This window comes from Eubalaena glacialis, chromosome 4 (genome assembly GCF_028564815.1).
Source record: "Eubalaena glacialis isolate mEubGla1 chromosome 4, mEubGla1.1.hap2.+ XY, whole genome shotgun sequence".
Taxonomy (NCBI): domain Eukaryota; kingdom Metazoa; phylum Chordata; class Mammalia; order Artiodactyla; family Balaenidae; genus Eubalaena; species Eubalaena glacialis.
This window is the reverse complement of record NC_083719.1, coordinates 8,601,024-8,618,719: the sequence shown is the minus strand read 5'-3', so window position 1 is coordinate 8,618,719 and position 17,696 is coordinate 8,601,024. Positions and strand designations below refer to the sequence as shown.

General features: G+C 44.2%; 1 protein-coding gene across 1 annotated transcript; it reads left to right on the top strand.

The window, feature by feature from the left end:
• The first annotated feature begins 51 nt into the window (after positions 1–51).
• Positions 52–15,564, top strand: ATPSCKMT (ATP synthase c subunit lysine N-methyltransferase). Its single transcript, XM_061187650.1, has 5 exons — positions 52–108; positions 5,372–5,661; positions 7,208–7,345; positions 8,664–8,714; positions 15,263–15,564. The coding sequence occupies exons 1-5, from the start codon at positions 81–83 to the stop codon at positions 15,431–15,433; spliced, it is 678 nt and encodes a 225-aa protein (XP_061043633.1). The 5' UTR covers positions 52–80; the 3' UTR covers positions 15,434–15,564.
• Positions 15,565–17,696: the final 2,132 nt, after the last annotated feature.

Sequence of the window (17,696 nt, the reverse complement as noted above, 5' to 3'; positions counted from 1 at the left end):
GGTCCTGGTATCTGGCCACCAGGAACTGTTCTCAGCGCTTCAGGGCGAATAACTCACTTAATCCGGAACGATCTTCTGAGATGTGGGCACTGGAGTCACACTGCCCGGGTGGGGATCACAGCTCTGCCACTTACTAGCTGTGTCTTTGGGGAAGTGACTTGTCTGCAAAAATGGCAGTAATAACAGTAGCATCTCTGTTTACGGCGGCTTTACGGATTCAGGGAGAACAGTGCCTGGTCCCTAGCAAACTCTGTTTGTTTGTATTATGTGTTTGTTAAAGAGATTTGTTTGTATTTGTGTTTGTTAAAGAGATCACCGTTTTGCACGACTACTGCAGTAACTTGCCCAGAGTTACCCAGCTAGTAAGAAGCAAAATGGCCTGGCCTTGCGCTCAGAGTCCCACTCTGAAGCCCTGCGTTGTGCTGCCTCTGAAAGATCTTTTCCTGGCAACCCTATCTAAGTAATGCCAGGTCCTCTGAATACCCTCTGCTGCTTTTTCTTCGGAGTGCTGATCACGACGTAATACTTTCTAGGCTTAGACTTATTTGTCATGGGTTTCCGGTCTCCCTGCACTCCAGCTGCTGTAGAATTGGGACTAACCCTGATGTATTATTCCTAGCCTTTATCGGCTGCTCAGATGTTGAAATGAATGCGTGGGTTATAACATTTAACCGTGGCCTGAAAGTTAAGAACTGGCTTTGTCACCGGATGGTTGGTGGTGATCATTTAACCTCTCCTGATGCTTGGCCCACTTCAGTGATGCTCCGAGGACATTTTGGCTTTTGGTCTCAATTCACTTTGGCTTGGCCAATTCAGTGTTTCCTCATTCACAGTGATGAATCCTGCAATCCATTTGGTTCATTAGATTGTCCTGAAGTATAGGAAATGTCTAATGATGTCCCCTATGCAGTTTATTTCCTGTCAAAACATGGAAAAAAAGTTTTTTTCTAATGTCAGTACATTCTGTATTTCAAAAAGACACAAATGACGTTAGACCAGTACAAGAAAGGCTTCTTAAGGGACAAAATAATATACGTTAAAGGGACATAAAATATATGCTGTAGTTTTCCAGCCTGTATGTATATGCAAGTACACAATGAACAGCCCTAAAATATTGTGACGTTCAAATATAAACCCCACTTTAAACAAACGGCAGGTCCCAATCCCCAAAAGGCCTGTCCTTTCTTCCTGGCCTTTTTCCTTTGGCTTGAACTTGGATAAGAACCCTGTACCTTTTTGTGCCTCTGTCACTGCCTCTAGCTTTGGCTGACCCAAATCTGTCACTGAAAATTGAGATTTTCAACCATTACCAGACGTCAGTAACTAGGCAAGCCTGGAGACAACAGAAGTTCACTTTTTTGGGTCATTTACTTTCAACAACTGGCTCCCTCCAAGTGCTCAAAAATAGCCAGTGGTCCCCACAGCTCTCATAGAAAGGAATGCTGCCATGTTCAAAAGAGCACATGTGACAGAAATCTTGTGTCATTTATATGACAGTAAGTAGACTGAATCTAACATGTTCCATCCAGAGGATTAGACATTTGTAGAAGCAGTCTTGATTTTAGTTTTGAATCTTTAAACATTGGTTTTCACTGATAAAAATCAATACATTTTTTACTGAACGGACATAGCAATATTTTGGATATATATATTGGATTTACATAGCAACTTCTTCAAAAGCTCATGCAAATTTTTGTGACGTTGAAAGACTTCTGCAGGTCTAAAAACTTGACACAGAAGATTGAGTGATTTCATCAAGGGATACACTGCTGCCAGTGTTGACTTTCTTAAAAACACAAATACTGTAGTGCTTTTGCTCAAAAAGTTTCATCCCAGTGCATAAGAATAAAGTACATGTTTAACCTGGCGTTCAAGGGCTCCCCCCTCCTTCCTGTTTTATCTCCCGCCCTGTGCTCATCAAACTGCTCTCCCGCCTTCCATGCCTTGGTTCCAAGGCGTCCGTCCTTCTTTTGAGAATGTCCCTTTTCTAATGCAGGCATCCTCTGCTTTTTGAAAATGAACTTTACACCACTTTGCTTTTGTGAAAAACCTACATTAGCCCCTGTTTTCCCAAACTGAAAGGAGTCCAAAGAAGGTTTTTGCTTTCATGACAAAAGGGGGAAAGGGAACGCAGCGTGCTGAGTTAGTTTTGCAGGGAGCTGTCCCGGAGGCAGTGTGCACCCCTGCAGCGGGAGCAGCCCCGCCGGGCTCCTTCCCCAGGAAGCGCACTCAGCATCCAGCCGCCGCAGCCCTGAACTGTGTCTGGGAGCATCCGTGCTTCACCTCGATTTCTTTTGCTTTAAGCCGTTTGGCTTACGAAAGATTTCGTGGAAACGCTCTGCTTTTGGACAGCGGGGAAACCTGTACCCTCACGCCCCGCTCAGATTCTGTTTCTGCCAACACCTTCCTGGTTCCGTCATTGGGATCAGTCTTTCCTCCACCTCCTCTCGTATTCCCATGGCGTTTGGTACACGTTAGAGCATCTCTCACAACCTGCCTTGTAACTGTGTCCGCTGGGCCCCCACCACTCACTCAGGCTAATGGGGGCCCTGAAGACCAGGAGGTCTTCATCGCATCTTTTGCTGATTAAGTTGAAGGGCCCGTGTGTACACAGGTGAAACAGAGTTTGGGTCATCTGACTCGTGTTGGTCTAATCAACTCCCTATTGGCTTATGCTGACTAGAGAAACAGTCCATCAACAGACAAATGGATAAACAAAATGTGGGCTATCCATACAGTGGAATATTACGTATTTGGCCATAAGAAGGAATAAAGTGCTGCTGATACATGGTACAGCATGGATGAATCTTGAGAACATTATGCTAGGTGAAAAGTCAATCACAAAAACCACATACTGTATGATTTCATTCATGAAAGTCTGCTTTCTTTAGAGACAGAAGGCAGATTTGTGGCTGCTTAGGGCCAGAGGGTGAGGGGGAGGATGGGGGGTGATGGCTAAAGCATAAGGGGTTCCTTCTGGAAGTAATGAAAAAGTTCTGAATTTAACTATGGTGATGGTTGCACATATCTGAATCTACTAAGAACCTTTGAATTGTACACATCAAATGGGAAAATTGTATGATATATGAATTACATCTCAATAAAGCTGTTAACAATTATTGAGCCCCCCCGTGATAGTATTGAGAGTAATAATAATAGTGGCTAGTAGTCATCACTTTCTCTCTCGGGCTGTGCTAAGGGCTTTATATGCATTGTTTATTTAACTGACCCAATAACTCTGTAAGGATAGTATTATTTTAGAATCTTACAGGCAAGGAAACAGCCTTAGCAACAACTTAACTAGTGCCACACAACCTGTTCAGTTCTGAGGCTCCAGAGTTGTGTGGCTGGAATCTTCCTAACCACTGTCCTCTACAATTGCAATGCCTGCAGGAGGATTTTACACAAGGCATGACAGATGTGCCTTGACTTTAAAAAAAAAAAAATCAAATGCACTTCTGTTAGCATGTAAGTTCCTCCATACAATGCTGAAAAGTATAAATGAGAATGTATTTAAAACTCTTGCTTTCTATCAAACACAATCACTTTCCTAAACTTTACTTTTACTTTACCTCCATCGCCTGCATCAGCAATAGACTTTTGTTGTTGTGTCTGAACTGGCTTTCCTCCCCGACACTAGTTGTAAAACTCACTTTAGGGGACCTCGGGCATCAACAACAAAGCTGCACCCAGTGGGAGATGCTGAGGTGGGTCAGCGCCTCCCCCCCCCCCCCAAGCAGTGACTCACAGCCGTGGGCCAGCTTCTGGTGTGTCCTGTGTTCACATTTGGACCTCACCACAGTTGTGACAGATTACCACATCTCATGGGTATGGTAGGAAATAGGTCCATGTTTGAATCCCCGGACCCTGTGAGGACGCTACCTGGGGAGCGAGTTGGCAGATGTGGTTAAGTTAAGGACCTTGACGTGGGGGAATTATTCTGGCTTGTCTGGGTGGGCCAGTGTGCTCACAAGGAGAGGATTCCTTTCCTATAAAGGAAAGGGGGGCAGGGCTGTCAGAGGAGGTGTCGCGATGGTGCAGAGGTTGAGCGATGTGGGACCAGTGGCCGAGGAATGCGGGTGGCCCATCCTACCCTAGAGCTTCCAGAAGGAACACAGCACAGCCAGCCTATTTCAGACATCTGACCTCCAGAACTGTACGTTAATAAATGTGTGTTGTTTTAACCCACCAACTTTGTGGTAATTTCTTACAGCAGCAGCAGGAGACTAACCCAGTGGGCCTTTTGTACGGCTTACTGACGCCAAAACTATGGACACTAATGTCTTCGAATGATAAGACTCTGTTGTCGCCCCTCCTCTCACTCTCCTTTTTCCTACAGATTCCTGTGGTTTTGGTCTTAGCGCCCCAGCGAGATCGAGAGCTGGTTCAGGGCAACAATGGTCTTGTTCCCTGTGGGGTTCAAGTGCTGGGCGCTGTTCTGAGTGGTCTTCCTGTATCCCCTTGTTTCATCCTCACAAGGATCCCATGATCCTCACCTTACAGAGGAGGAGACTGGGGTTCGGAGAGGTGAAGGGTCGCAGCTCTCAGTGAGGGGCGGAGCCAGGGTCCTGACCTTGGCAGCCTCTGCAGCCCTGCCCTTTGCTCTGTGCTGTGCTCATCATTAATCCATTTAGAAATTAATTTCAAGTCAATTTCAACTTAAAAAACTTGAGATCCTATTAGGAATAGGTTCTAAAGGATAAAACTCAACAGGAGGTTATGTAAGTTACCATTTGTTTCCTCTGTAATCAGTGACTAGAGTTTGCTTTATTCTGTACTTGTGATAGCATTGAAATGCTTATTTTATTTTTTGTTCTCTGTGGATCTGCTTTAAAAATCTCCTTATTACCATATTTAGTAAAACCTGAATTTTGTCTCCTCTGTTACTTCAGAATTTGTACAGCTGGATTATTGACGCCTGACCAATTTTGATGTAGAATACTTTCTTCCTATTTGAAATAGGGTAATAATCAGACATTTTCATGCTTATTTCTTTATGGGGCTTTGTTCTCAACCATAAAAATATAGAGTACATAGTTAATATTTGAATTAATGGATACTGATTCATAAAATACCAAATAGATTGGAACACATTGTTTTCTAAGGTTGATGCCTAGAAAAAAAATCAATATGTTGGAAAGAAAAGGTTTTAGTCTTCCATGAGTATTGAATAATTTTCTGTAAAACACTTTAGTTGCTGGACTCTAGAACTCATTGTGGAATTCTACATTTGTAATTTAAATTGCATTGAGCAAAATTATCCTTTAAAAAGCATGAGTTTATTTGTCAATAAGAATTGTAAAAAAAAAACCACTACCTTGGATTTCCGATTTGGTGCTACATTTATCTTTTCTGCTTGCTCTCAATCCAGGGACACCCCCAGAAACACTTAAAGAAGAAAGGCAGTCAGGATGTGTTCCACCTACAAGTCTTGAGGGCAACAGTTTGAAGAAAAGCAATTGGGGGTTCTTATTTACTGGCATTGTTGGGGGGACGCTGGTGGCCGTGTACGCCGTGGCCACACCGTTTATAACACCAGCCCTCCGAAGAATCTGTTTGCCTTTTGTACCTGCAACTGCAAAGCAGATTGAAAATGTTGTGAAAATGTTGCGATGCAGGAGAGGACCCCTGGTAGACATCGGTAGCGGCGACGGGCGTATCGTGAGTTATGCGAAGATGTTTTAAGGTTTATGTTTTTTTAGGTTTTAAGGTTTAAAATTTCTGTTTCACAGTTCTTGTGAGGCTTATGCAAAGACTTGCTAAATTGACAGCTTAATAAAGAAGTCATTTAATTTTGTGTTTGTTTGGCTGAACTTCTAAGCCCTCCAGCGGGATTTTGGAATTTATTTTTCTCAGATTTAATTTTTCTTAAAGGCGAAAGTGCACTGTAGATCTGCCAGGTAAAAAGGAACAATTAATTTGTAATTATGAAATTGTCCATTAAAAAACTTAGGCAGTAGAGGTAGCATAACCAGAAGAAACATGTTAAGTCATGTAGTTTGTTTTACATTTTTTGCATCACAAATGCTTCTACATTTACCTGTATTTATACAAGTATCATAATTCCTGTGTGGTAATATTGAGTTAAATAGGGAAGAGCCAATGTGTTGAGCCCCACTTCTCCAAAAATCAGACTTTCAGTGACTTCAGCTCACTGTGACCCCAGCTGGGAACCTATAAGTAAAGACTCAAAGCCACTGACTGGCCAACGGTGTCCCTCGCTGGGCAAGGTGGCACCATCTTTAGGCCCCCACCCAGAAGATGAGCAGAAAGTGAGGATAGCAGAAGTATAGGCTCGTGTTCTGGAAACATTTAGTGTGGAAACCAGCAGGGTACAGCACCTTTCACTGCCCCTGCAGACGTGGACCCTGCAGTTCCATGGTAGTGACCTGGAATAATCAGCAAGAGTGACTTGTTTTGAAGAAATCAGGAGATGTATATATTAACTAGGAGGACATTTTAAAATCCAGATATGAACGCTTTACATCTCTGGATGGTCTCTTTCTGGTTTCTAAGAAAATGGCAAAGGGGTGACACTGTAGTTACTTGGGAAATTGCCGTAGATGGGACAGTTCCTTCAGGGCTGCTCCCTTGAACAGTGGTGGCAAAACAGGGTGAGCAGAGACCCCAGCCCAGCCCACCGTCCCTCTCACCTTTGGAGGCCGGTGGCATTCGGCACTTGACTTTATTCTGACTCGTTCCATTTTGCTTTTACCTGTTGTCGATTTTGAGCGAACCATCTTTAAATACCAAGGAAATGTGTAATTAATGGCAGGTTCCTCACTGACCGGTTGCTCTCGTTGCGCGTTACAGCCAGTTCACAGGGCGGGCTCCAGGCTCGCTCAGTTCGCCTGCTGCTGTCCGTCAGTGATGGAAGGAGAGGCAGGTTTTCACAAACTTTTTGTCAGCCCTTCCTGGGCGGGGCCAGTCCAGAATGAATTAGGCAGCTGTCCAGAGCAAGCCTGCCTGTTCTGATGCTCAAGGCGAAATCTTGGACAGAAAAATAAGAAAACTGAGTTTAAATGGACGGGCATTACGTTGTCCACAAAGCTATTGTAACTTCAGAGCTCCACCTTTAAATGGTGTCTTGAACAAACACCTTTTGATTGGATGTTTTATGATTATAGACCATAAATAGGAAGTTTTCGTATCATTTGACCATGTGAGTTGATGTTTTTCTTATTTTGAATATGGCCTCTCTCCACAGGTAATAGCAGCTGCAAAGGAAGGATTCACAGCTGTGGGTTATGAATTAAACCCCTGGCTCGTCTGGTACTCCAGATACTGCGCTCGGCGGGAAGGGGTGCAGGCATCGGCCAAGTTTTACGTCTCAGACTTGTGGAAGGTAAGTAAGGCAGAGGATGGTGCTAGGAAACTCCACCCCCAAACTTTATAATTCATGATTAGTATGACTGAAAACTGAAGATGTATTAAAAGAAGAAGAAATATAAGTGTATATTTCAGCATAATGAAATGTGAACAGCTTTTAAATTGATACATTTTACAGATCAACCCTACTTTGGAGTAGAAACTTCAGGTTTATAACTTATAGGTCATGTGAATACTAACATTTTATTTACTCAATTAAGAAAGTTCTCATTTCTATTTATTATGCAGTGATAAGATTTTGATCTCTTTTGGAAGTCTTATACATCGTAATATAGGCATTAACTTGTTAATGTCATTCTTGGTAAATAGGGGTGTGTGTGTGTTTGTGTGTGTATGTGTGTGAGTGTGTTTATGTGTGTGTATATGCGTATGTATGTGTGTGTGAATGTGTGTATGTGTGTTTATGTGTGTGTATGTGTGTGAGTGTGTGTGTGTATGTGTATACATACCTAGAGAGAGACAGAGATGGTGCAGGAGAAAAGAAGGGACCCACCAACCATGCTGTCATGGTTCCTTCATGTCTTCATAAAGCACAAGATATTTCCAAGTTTACTTATTCTCTAAAAAGTGCCCTATAATTTTGCTTTAGGAATGCTCCATAAAATGCTTTTTCTTAAATAAGAATTTCCCATTGTAATATTGTCATCAGTTGCTTATAAAAATTCACTCGAGTTTTGCTTGCATTGTTTTTATTCTGTATATACGTAAATGATCTCTCCATAGAGTAAATAAAACTTTTATTGGGCACTAAGAATTTTGACTGGCGAAGCACTTTTCCTCCCAGTTTTCCAACTAAAGACCATTTTATTGCATTTTTTACTTAGTATTTAGAGAAGAGGAGGGGGGCTAGAATTCTAAGGATGGCGCAACAGGAAACACAGGTGGTTCTGAAACCCCTTGAGCTCTTGCTAAGCTCGTTTGGTAGAGGGTGGAGTAGAAAGTGGGCCAGGGGTGCGGACGGCCCGGGCTACCTGGATGAGCACCAGTGGTCACTGGATGAGTCACTGCCTTCCTGACAGTTGACCCCAGGCGGCCCTGCATGGAGTGGCTGTGAAGGTGAGATGAGATAACTTACGGGAAACTTTTGGAAAACTGTAACAGATGAACTAACACGGGTGAAAGTGTGAACGTGGGAAATCTTAAAAAGGGCCACTCTTTGCGAAAAACCCACTGTTGGGTGAAATGGGAAATTGCTACTCATTTTGAAATAAAACTTAAGCTAACGTTTGGCTTTCAAAAATTAATCTGTGAATTGTTTTCTCCCTCCCCTTTAGGTCACTTTTTCGCAGTACTCAAATGTTGTTATCTTTGGTGTGCCCCAGATGGTGAGTACGCACTCTCCTGCCCCCTGCGTGTTTGGTTCTAGGTTATGAGGGGGCTTCCAGCCGGAACAGACCACCTCTCTCTGACCTGCTCCCCCATGTGCAAAATGACAGCCTCCCGAGATTCTGAGGGAACATTGGATTTTAGATCATTGGTTTAACAAAGTACTTCAGGGCCCTAGAAGATGAATCATAAAAGATCCAGTCTTGTAGTTTAAAACTTTTGCTTCAGATAAAGGTCTCAATGATCTACCTAAGCCCTAAAAATTCCAGTCTGAAAACTGCTTTATGAGCTCCTGAAAACTGCTTTATGAGCTCCTGTCTAATATGGGTGAAGATTTTCACGTTCGCTGACTTGTATTCTGCTGAAATCACTTGGGAAAGTTGAGGGGATGTTCCCTTTGAGTTGATCATTCCATGGATTTTGCAGTGAGATGATTTTCAGGGTGGATGAGCGTTGACTAGTTTCAGTTGACCTCAGTTGACTGATTTGTATTGAACTCTGACTCTGTACTTTCACAAGTGAAAATGCTGCAGCATCAGACTGAAAATGATCCTAAATTTAGCCTTTGGAAAGGTGACCAGAATGGGGTGCTTTCATTGCAATTGTTGGTTTACAGACCATAGAAAGAAATCCCCCTTCACTTTTCAAAATATATAATTGTAGCCATAATAATCTTGGTAAAATTGGATGTTTGCTGAAATGCCACTGTATGACTGATACGGTTTTTAATTTAAAAAAAAAAGAAATTTACTTTTTTTGTTGTTATGCCTTCTTATTCGTACCTTAATTTTTGTTTAAGATGTCTCAACACTGGAGAAGTTTTGTCTTACTATTAGGACTTTCAGTGCAATGCCATTTTCTTTAAAAAGTCTATTTAGAAGTGCTTTTGTTAGATATTCTTGAAAGTGGCAGGGGTTTATATGTTCGTAATTCTTAGCAAGCCTAAAATTAAGATGAAACCTCCGCATCTACACTTCTGTTATAGAAATGAAAAGAGGTAGAAAGGCATGATCCCTGGTTATTAAAAAAAAGAAAAAAAACTATTTAGGATCATAGAACTGCTATGGAATTTGATGGTTATTTCCTACTTATTGTGAAGTTTGGGCATTCTTTTGGAATAATTAGCATTTTGGGGCAAATAACTTTAATTTGAAATCTGTACTTTCTAAAAACAGAAAGTTGGTATTTATTCCTCGCTGTCTCGAGAGGCCCCGTGGCGGCTGCAGCAGCTGTGTCCCACTAGGGGGCAGCAGTGGCCTTTGCTGGCCTCCAGCTCCTTGTACTTCTCACCACGTTTGCAGTCAGTTTCGGGAACTGTTCACTCAAGGGAAATAAGAGTCTGTTATTTTGATGAATACTGTTACGATTATCGTCCATTCTTCTGTACACGGAGAAATCTTAAATAAGGAACTTGCAGCATTTCACTGTTCCCAGAAAAAGGGAGCAGGTGAAATACACGAAGCACCCACGTTCCCTGGGATAAGAGGGATTCAGCCAACTTGGAGTCTTCCATGCAGGGGGATCGATCGGGGTGCAGGGCCCAGATGGCTTCTGTGGGTCTGGGGGCCCCGGTTTCCGAGTGGAGGGCCCTGCTTTCCCCCTTGTCAAGCTTTGCCTACGTGGAGGCAGTGAGGGGAGGGGAGTGCTCCCGGGGGACTCAGGGGGCCGGTCGGCCCTCGGCGGGTCGTGTGAGCGCTGGAAAGTTCTTGAACCTGTCTGGGCCCCATCATGCCATCTTCTGTCAATAGAATGCATTTCCCTGGCCAGTTTCCTGGCAGTGGCTCGGTGGCTGGACAAAGCCAGCATGGCAGGAAAGGTTTCCACTGGCAACTGAAGCACACGTAGGCCGTGAGAAGCCGGGGGACGCTTCGGGAGCTTCAGAGGGAGGGGCCCTGGTGTTACTCCTCCTCGCTGTGCTCCTGGTACCGGGCTGGTGCTTCCTAGCAGCGCTGTGCAGTGAGAGCGGCCCTGACCTTTCGTCCTGGGTGTGTGTCTGGCGTAGCAGGAGTGAGGGTGCCGGTGGACCTGGCAGGCCACTGCTAGGATGGTAAACAGCCGCACTTAACACAAGCTCATGCCCCGAGAGTGTCTTTTCGGAACGTGGGGCAAATCGGTTGTGTCCTTGTTGAAAACCCTTCTGTGACTTCTTGCTGCTTGAAAGCAGTGAGGATTCGGCCCAGCCCGCCACGTGGCCCGAGTGGCCCTGCTTCCGCCAGCCCTCCGCACACCAGCTCCATCCTTCTCTTGGCCCTTAAACCGCACTGTGTGGGGCTGTGTCCTTCCCTCTGACTTCAGTGCCCCCAGCTCTGGGCCTGGCTAGGGAGCGTCTGCTCAGCACTCGCAGGTCGGATGTCTTTTCCTTCGAGGAGCCGTCGCTGATCGCCCTGTGAGACAAGCCCCAATGCCCCCGACTTCCAGAGCCCTTTGCTCTCTCTGAGGACACATGGCCGCACGTTTCCGTGTGCGATGGCTTTGGTGCTGTCGGCCATAGGCGCCGCGCACTGAGCTCAGGAGCAGGGCGGGCCTGTCGTCCTCGCTGCCAGACCTCCAGCTCAGCAGCACCCGGCCCCGTGATGGCCCCGGAAACGTGTGTCAAACGAATGGATGAATATCGTGTAAACATACCCATTAAGTACACTTTTCCAGTGGCCTGTTAAGTTTCGTAACTTCAAAGGATGACTCCTTTAATTTTAGTTACGAATCTTGTTATGACTTGATGAATGAAAATACTATCATCATGTTCTGATCAAGAAACATGATTCACGACCGAATCATTTATCATTCATTCATTCATTCAAGAAGTGTTTATTCAGGGCCCACTAAGCACCAGACCCTGTTCTGCTCACTTGGAACACTTTAGTGGATGAAAAAGAAAAACATCCCCACCCCAAGGTGTTTATATGCTAGTGGGGAGAGCAGATATTCAGTGAGATGTCTGTGCACTGACGGAATATGTCGTACGATAAAAGGGGGTCAGTGCCGTGGGGCTAACTGAAGCGAGAGAGGGACGGGGCAGAGACTGTCCTGAAAAGGGGACCCGTGGAGGCGAGGGGGGAGCCGTGTGGCCGGCTGGTCGGGAAGAGCGGCCCAGGCAGAGGAACAGCCACTGCGAAGGCAAAGGCGCTGAGGGGTGTGTGCCTGCAGGTCCCAGGAGCGGCAGGGAGGTGGGCGCGAGGAAGGGAGGAGGGGAGCGAGGGGAGCGGGGGGTGGGGGGAGGTGAGGTCCGAGAGGAGATGGGGGTTGGGCGGGAAGGACACAGGCTGCCATGGAGAGCAGATGGGGAGGAGCCAGGGCACGGGGTCTGAGCTCTGGCAGGCCTCCGGGCCGTCGATGGAGCAGCTGGGGAGAGGTGGTCCAATTCTGCATGCGTCGTGAGGAGAGAACCAACAGGGTGAGCAGGCAGATCCAGTCGGGGGCGTGAGGGAAGGAGAAGCCCAGGACGCCCCGAGGTGTTTGGCCTGAGCTGCTGGAGTTTGCTGAGCCGGAAAGGTGCAGGCAGAGTGCGCAGGGGTGGGAGGGGAGGTCAGGAATTCCACGTGGCACGTGCAGTCTGGGACGCGTGTGGGTACGTCAGGTGGGCGGCGGTGGACGCCAGGAGTCTGGGGCGCGGGAGGGAGGCCTCGTGGGGCATTAGTGCCAGGAGTCGAAGCCGACGAGTGGCTGAGGTCACCTGGGGAGGGGCCGGAGCCGTGTAAGGCCTGAGCCCTGGCCCCCAGCAAAGGACTTGAGAGGAGGAGGAGGAGGAGGAGGGGGAGGAGGAGGAGGGGGGGGAGGAGGAGGAAAGCGGGTATGCGCGTGGGTTACTCCAGAAGCCGAGAGAAGCCCGTTCCAGGGAGGCGTGACCAAGCGGCTCGGAGCTGCGGGTGCACTTGGCTAACGTGTCTTAACGCCTTTGAGCTGGTTTCAACTTACGTTTAAAGTTTTGAATATGTAATAAGAATACGATGAGTTCGTGTCACTTTGAAACGTGTAATTGTATGAATAATTTTGAATTTCATTAGGCGGACAGGGCACATCACGGCTTCTCTTTGTGTATGATATCAAGACCCAGGTTTGTTGCATATTTTTGTGTAATTTAGTCAGTTAATTTCTTAAGATTGAAATAGTGCCTTTCATTTGTAGGTTTATCTTGACTTAGCATATGACAGTCATTTTGAAATAAAAGATCTGTAAAAGAGAAAAGAAGAATGGTAATGTGAATAAATTTATAATTGTCCTTTCTGTGAACAAAATTACCATAAGAAACGTCTGATATTTTGGAAAAACACATATTGTCTTATTCTTTGCTTATTTAATTTTTTCCTTCAAGGAACAAAACTTTTCCTTTTTTTTTTATTTTTTAAAAAAGCAAAAGCAGTCTTTTACTAGCTGTTAAAAGAATGGAAATATTCCATCCTTAATGGAATTTATTCTTTGTTATCTTGGTATTGATTCTAATGAAGAATCAGAATTCTGGCTCACTGCAGCCATAGGTCATGTAGAGGAGTTTTTCCAAACCTTTCTTTAAAGATATATAGGTGAGGAATAAAATCTTCCTAGAAGCCCTATTGATTTGTTCATCTTGATTTAATTGATTACTTTTAAAGGGAGTAGGTTTTGCTCAGATTTTGGTTTCTAAATATCATTTCTCACTCAGAGGAACCAGGAATGTTTGAGAAATGGCTGATCCCAGGGCTGAGGAAGGGAAGATAGAAAAGCCTGGAACATTTTGTTGAGCCCGAATAGCAGGAGGTGCTCAGAATGTTTGATGGGGCACATCCACAGGAGAGAGAAGCCAGCTTGAGGGAGCTCCCAGTGGCCAAGCTGGGACAATTTGTGTGCTAGAATAAACAAGGACGATGGTGGGTTGTAATCCATTGAATGAAGTGAGAATCCAGGAGTTCACACTTACAGTGATGGAGAGACAAAGGGGAAAGCTATTCCTCGACGTTCTGGGAGGAAGGATGGAATTAGCAAATTGCCACTTTCAATCCTTACAGTAAAGCTTGACTCAGGCAGAATCATCAGGAATGCTGCGTCGAGTGGGGGCAGCTGGATGAGTAACAGGACATTTGCATCTTCTCAAGGCGTCTCCCTGCACTTGCTTACCCATTGTAAAGGAGCAGTAGTAACCACACTGTGCAGACACCAGAAAGCTCCTTGACCGAGTGGTAAGTCACCCTCAAAGCAGGAGGACCCCGTGGGCTTGGGACCGTGGAGCCCTGCGAAGTTCACAGCCCCGCTCGTGGGGCGTTGCCAAGGACGCACGCGCCAAGTCATCATGAGCGCGTGTCAGAGGGACCCCCGGTAAATAACTGGCCTGTGTTCTTAAAGGAGGTTATTGTCGTGAGAGACTAAAGGAGGCTGAGGAACCATTACAGCTCCATGCAGTGTGGGAGCCCGGCTGTGGGACAATGTGAAGGACATTACTGGGACATTTGACAAAATTGGGATGCTATTGGAATTATTATTACTGGAATACTATGTTAAATTTCCTGAATTTGATAACTGTGCTGGGGCTCTTTCTTAGAAAACACCAAAGTACCAAGGAGTAAAGGGCCATGTTGTATGCGACCTGTTCTCAAGTGGTTTAGAAAAAATGTTCAGAGAGAGGGGAAGAGAGCAATAAGACAAACTGTTAAAAATTGGTGAACCTGGGTAAAGGAATACAGGAGTTCTTTGCCCTATTCTTGCAACTTTTCTATAAATTTGAAATTATTCCGAAATAACAAATTAAAGGAATAAAGTAGAAAAGATGTTTTTAGGAGGTGAAGGTGGTAATATAATTTTCGGACCGGAAGATAAAATTGTAAGCAGCTGTTGATTTGCTGACGTAATTGCAGTGTCAGTACCCTTAGCAAGCAGTAAAACTCCTCCTTCACAGGTAGATTAGTAAGAAAATTACACAGAAGTGATAAAGAAGAGGATTTTATTTTTTATAAGTTATGTTGACTATCAAGAAATTAATTATCAGTGTATTATGGATGCATTTTTAAAAACTATGAAATATTTCATCATATTTCAAGTTGGTAGAACGTGTATATTTTTTCATGGTCTAATTATACCATTTTTTGTTGATTTTAGGTGCTGTTGATTTTAAGATGTACCATTGCTGTTGGGAAAGAAAAAAAAATGTTGCCAATTATAATTCTAAGACAATGTCAATTGTAAGATGTATCCTGATTTCAGACATGTTAAAAATGTGGAAAAAGATAAGTAATTGAGACAGGGTAGATTGAAATGTTTAGGTAGGTAAATAATTTAAGGCTGCTTCTCACATTAATTACTGCCACATCATGATTTTAGTCAGGAAAGTGGAACTCTGTGATACACATCTGCTATAAATGGCAAATTTTATAATTGATACCAGAATATTCTTGTAACTGTTGTTCATGTGACTTCTGTATTTTAATGGATTATTTGATGATGTATTTATGCCCAGGAGTGATCTTTTTACAGTCAGTAATTTTGCACAGGTTTTTTTCAGGGATGCAGATACAAAAGGACATTGAGAAATCATTTCCTCCGACTACCCGCTCACTGAAATGGTGGCTGTCGTTCTCCACAGATGCCGCAGTTGGAGAAGAAGCTTGAGCTTGAACTTGAGGACGAGGCTAGAGTCATTGCTTGCCGGTTCCCCTTCCCACACTGGACCCCGGCCCAGGTCACGGGGGAGGGGATAGACACCGTGTGGGCCTACGATGCCAGTTCTTTCAGGAGGAGTAAGAAAAGGCCCTGAAGATCCGTGCATTTCCAGTTGGTCATTCAAATATAAACTTTATCCAGAGAGTTTTCTGAAGTGTTGGGGGTCTTTGATTTTATAGAGACTTAAGACTGTGTCTTCAGCAAAGAGTATATTTTTCCTTGTTATGGAATGAGAAATTATGATTGCTTTCCTTAACTTTTGGAGAAAATAAACAAGTTGAGAACAGCAGGTAGATTTCAAGCCCCTTTCATGGTGGGTTCAAAACAAATGTGCTTACTGCTTTTCATGCACTCAGGTGTGTGAAGATATGGATGAGCTGTGGTCATGTTGATGGGTGGGAGAGATGTCAACAACTCTTCACATTATAAAGAGCATGCTTTAATGCCACAGATGAGAAGAAGCAATTTAAAAAGAGGGAATGCGTTTGTAAATGTTTGCCATTTCCTGTAACTTTATTCACACTTGAGATTTATCTCTTTTTTTTTCTGTACTTAGGGCAAAATTAATTTTCTAAAGGATTTAGAGAGGTATTTATATATATATATTTTTAATTTAATTAAGTTATTTATTTATTTTTGGCTGTGTTGGGTCTTCGTTGCTGCACACAGGCTTTTCTCTAGTTGCGGCGAGCGGGGGCTACTCTTTGTTGTGATGCGTGGGCTTCTCATTGCGGTGGCTTTTCTTGTTGTGGAGCACGGGCTCTAGGCGCGCGGGCTTCAGTAGTTGCAGCAGGCAGGCTCAGTAGTTGCGGCTCGCGGGCTCTAGAGCACAGGCTCAGTAGTTGTGGCGCACGGGCTTAGTTGCCCCGCGGCATGTGGGATCTTCCCGGACCAGAGATCGAACCCGTGTCCCCTGCATTGGCAGGAGGATTCTTAACCACTGCGCCACCAGAGAAGCCTGGTATTTATATTTTATAACACTTATTAGGAATAATTTGTTCCAAAGTTAGTGGATTACTGTATTTTGTTGAATCTAAGCTGTGTATGTGTGTGTAAATGTGTGTCTATAAATACACATTTTAACATGTCTGAAATTGTGATGTACCTTCCAGTTGATGGTGTCTTATCACTGTAATTGGCAGTGCTGTACTTCATGATGTAGTTGTGTGTCAGCCACCATAGATAGAATCTCAGATATGATGAACTGTCGTATTCAGAGAAGACACAAGATGTAGTGGAGTAGTTGGTATGGATTTAATAGTAAAATAAACAATCCTGAGCTTTGGTGTAAGCCAGACCTGGGTTCAGATCCTGCTTCCTCATCAGCAGGGACCTTGGACAAGAGGCTTTCCCTTGGTTTCCTGAGCATCCCTGTCGTTGGGATAATGATACACTGAATAGGGGGCTGGGGACCGATCTGTAAAACTCATGGCACAAAGTCCGTGGCCTCTAAGTGGTGTTTATTACTTTAGACACTAAAGAAAAGCTTGTTCACAGAAGTTACAGATTATTTCTGCTAGTCACTTCTTTACTTTATGAAAGCAGCCATTTATTTAATATTTCTCATTTATGAGAAGAGACTTGACTGATTTAGATAAAGACAAGTTAAGGAAAACCTCTGAATGTGAGTAGACAGGCTTCACATATCTGAAAAATTAATATTGAATGGTGGTTGAATAATCCTTGTGTATCACGGAAAATAATTAAACTCCCAGTTATATACCTGAAACCTAAATACCAAGCCGTTTTAAGAGAGATTTGATATAAAGTGAGACGGTTTGCTTCTTTAACTAAATTGATAAAAATATGATCAATTCGATAATCTTCATTTTAGTGAGAAGCAACTGTGGGCTCATTCATTCTTCAGCAAATGGTTATTGAGTGTCTGCTGTGTAATAAGCTTTTCCAGTTCAATGGGGAATGACATGCAAGTTCCTGAATCTTACGGGATTTGTGTTCTAGAAGAGAGACAAACAAACAGGTGAGTGAATGTTACTGTGCGTGAATTCTCTGGAAGAGGTAAACAGTGGGTGGTGTAGAGAGAAACTGTGTGTCTGGGGTGAGGGGCTGGGATGTTGAGGACATTTGTCAGGTTTTTAGCTGTCACCATCCATCCATTTCCCAATAGTCCCTGATTTTCTTATAAAGAACAAATTCTTTCCCACTGTGTGTAGTTTTGGTGTCTGCCCCTTGCTGCCACCTTCCATTCCAGCCAGACCTGTAACTTGGCTGGGTGCATCTGGAGAGGGACCTCTCATAGCTCTCTGCCAGGAGGGTGGGGTGGGCAGAGGCCAGGTTTTGTGGAACCTTGGAGGTATTCCATAATTTCCTAGACATATTCCTGCCTGACTTGTAGA

Coding starts and splice junctions, on each gene's coding strand:
- ATPSCKMT (XM_061187650.1), top strand. CDS start 81: ATGTGGGCACTGGAGTCACACTGCCCGG. Junction 5,662..7,207: donor GTAGCGGCGACGGGCGTATC/GTGAGTTATGCG, acceptor CTCTCTCCACAG/GTAATAGCAGCTGCAAAGGA. Junction 7,346..8,663: donor ACGTCTCAGACTTGTGGAAG/GTAAGTAAGGCA, acceptor CCTCCCCTTTAG/GTCACTTTTTCGCAGTACTC.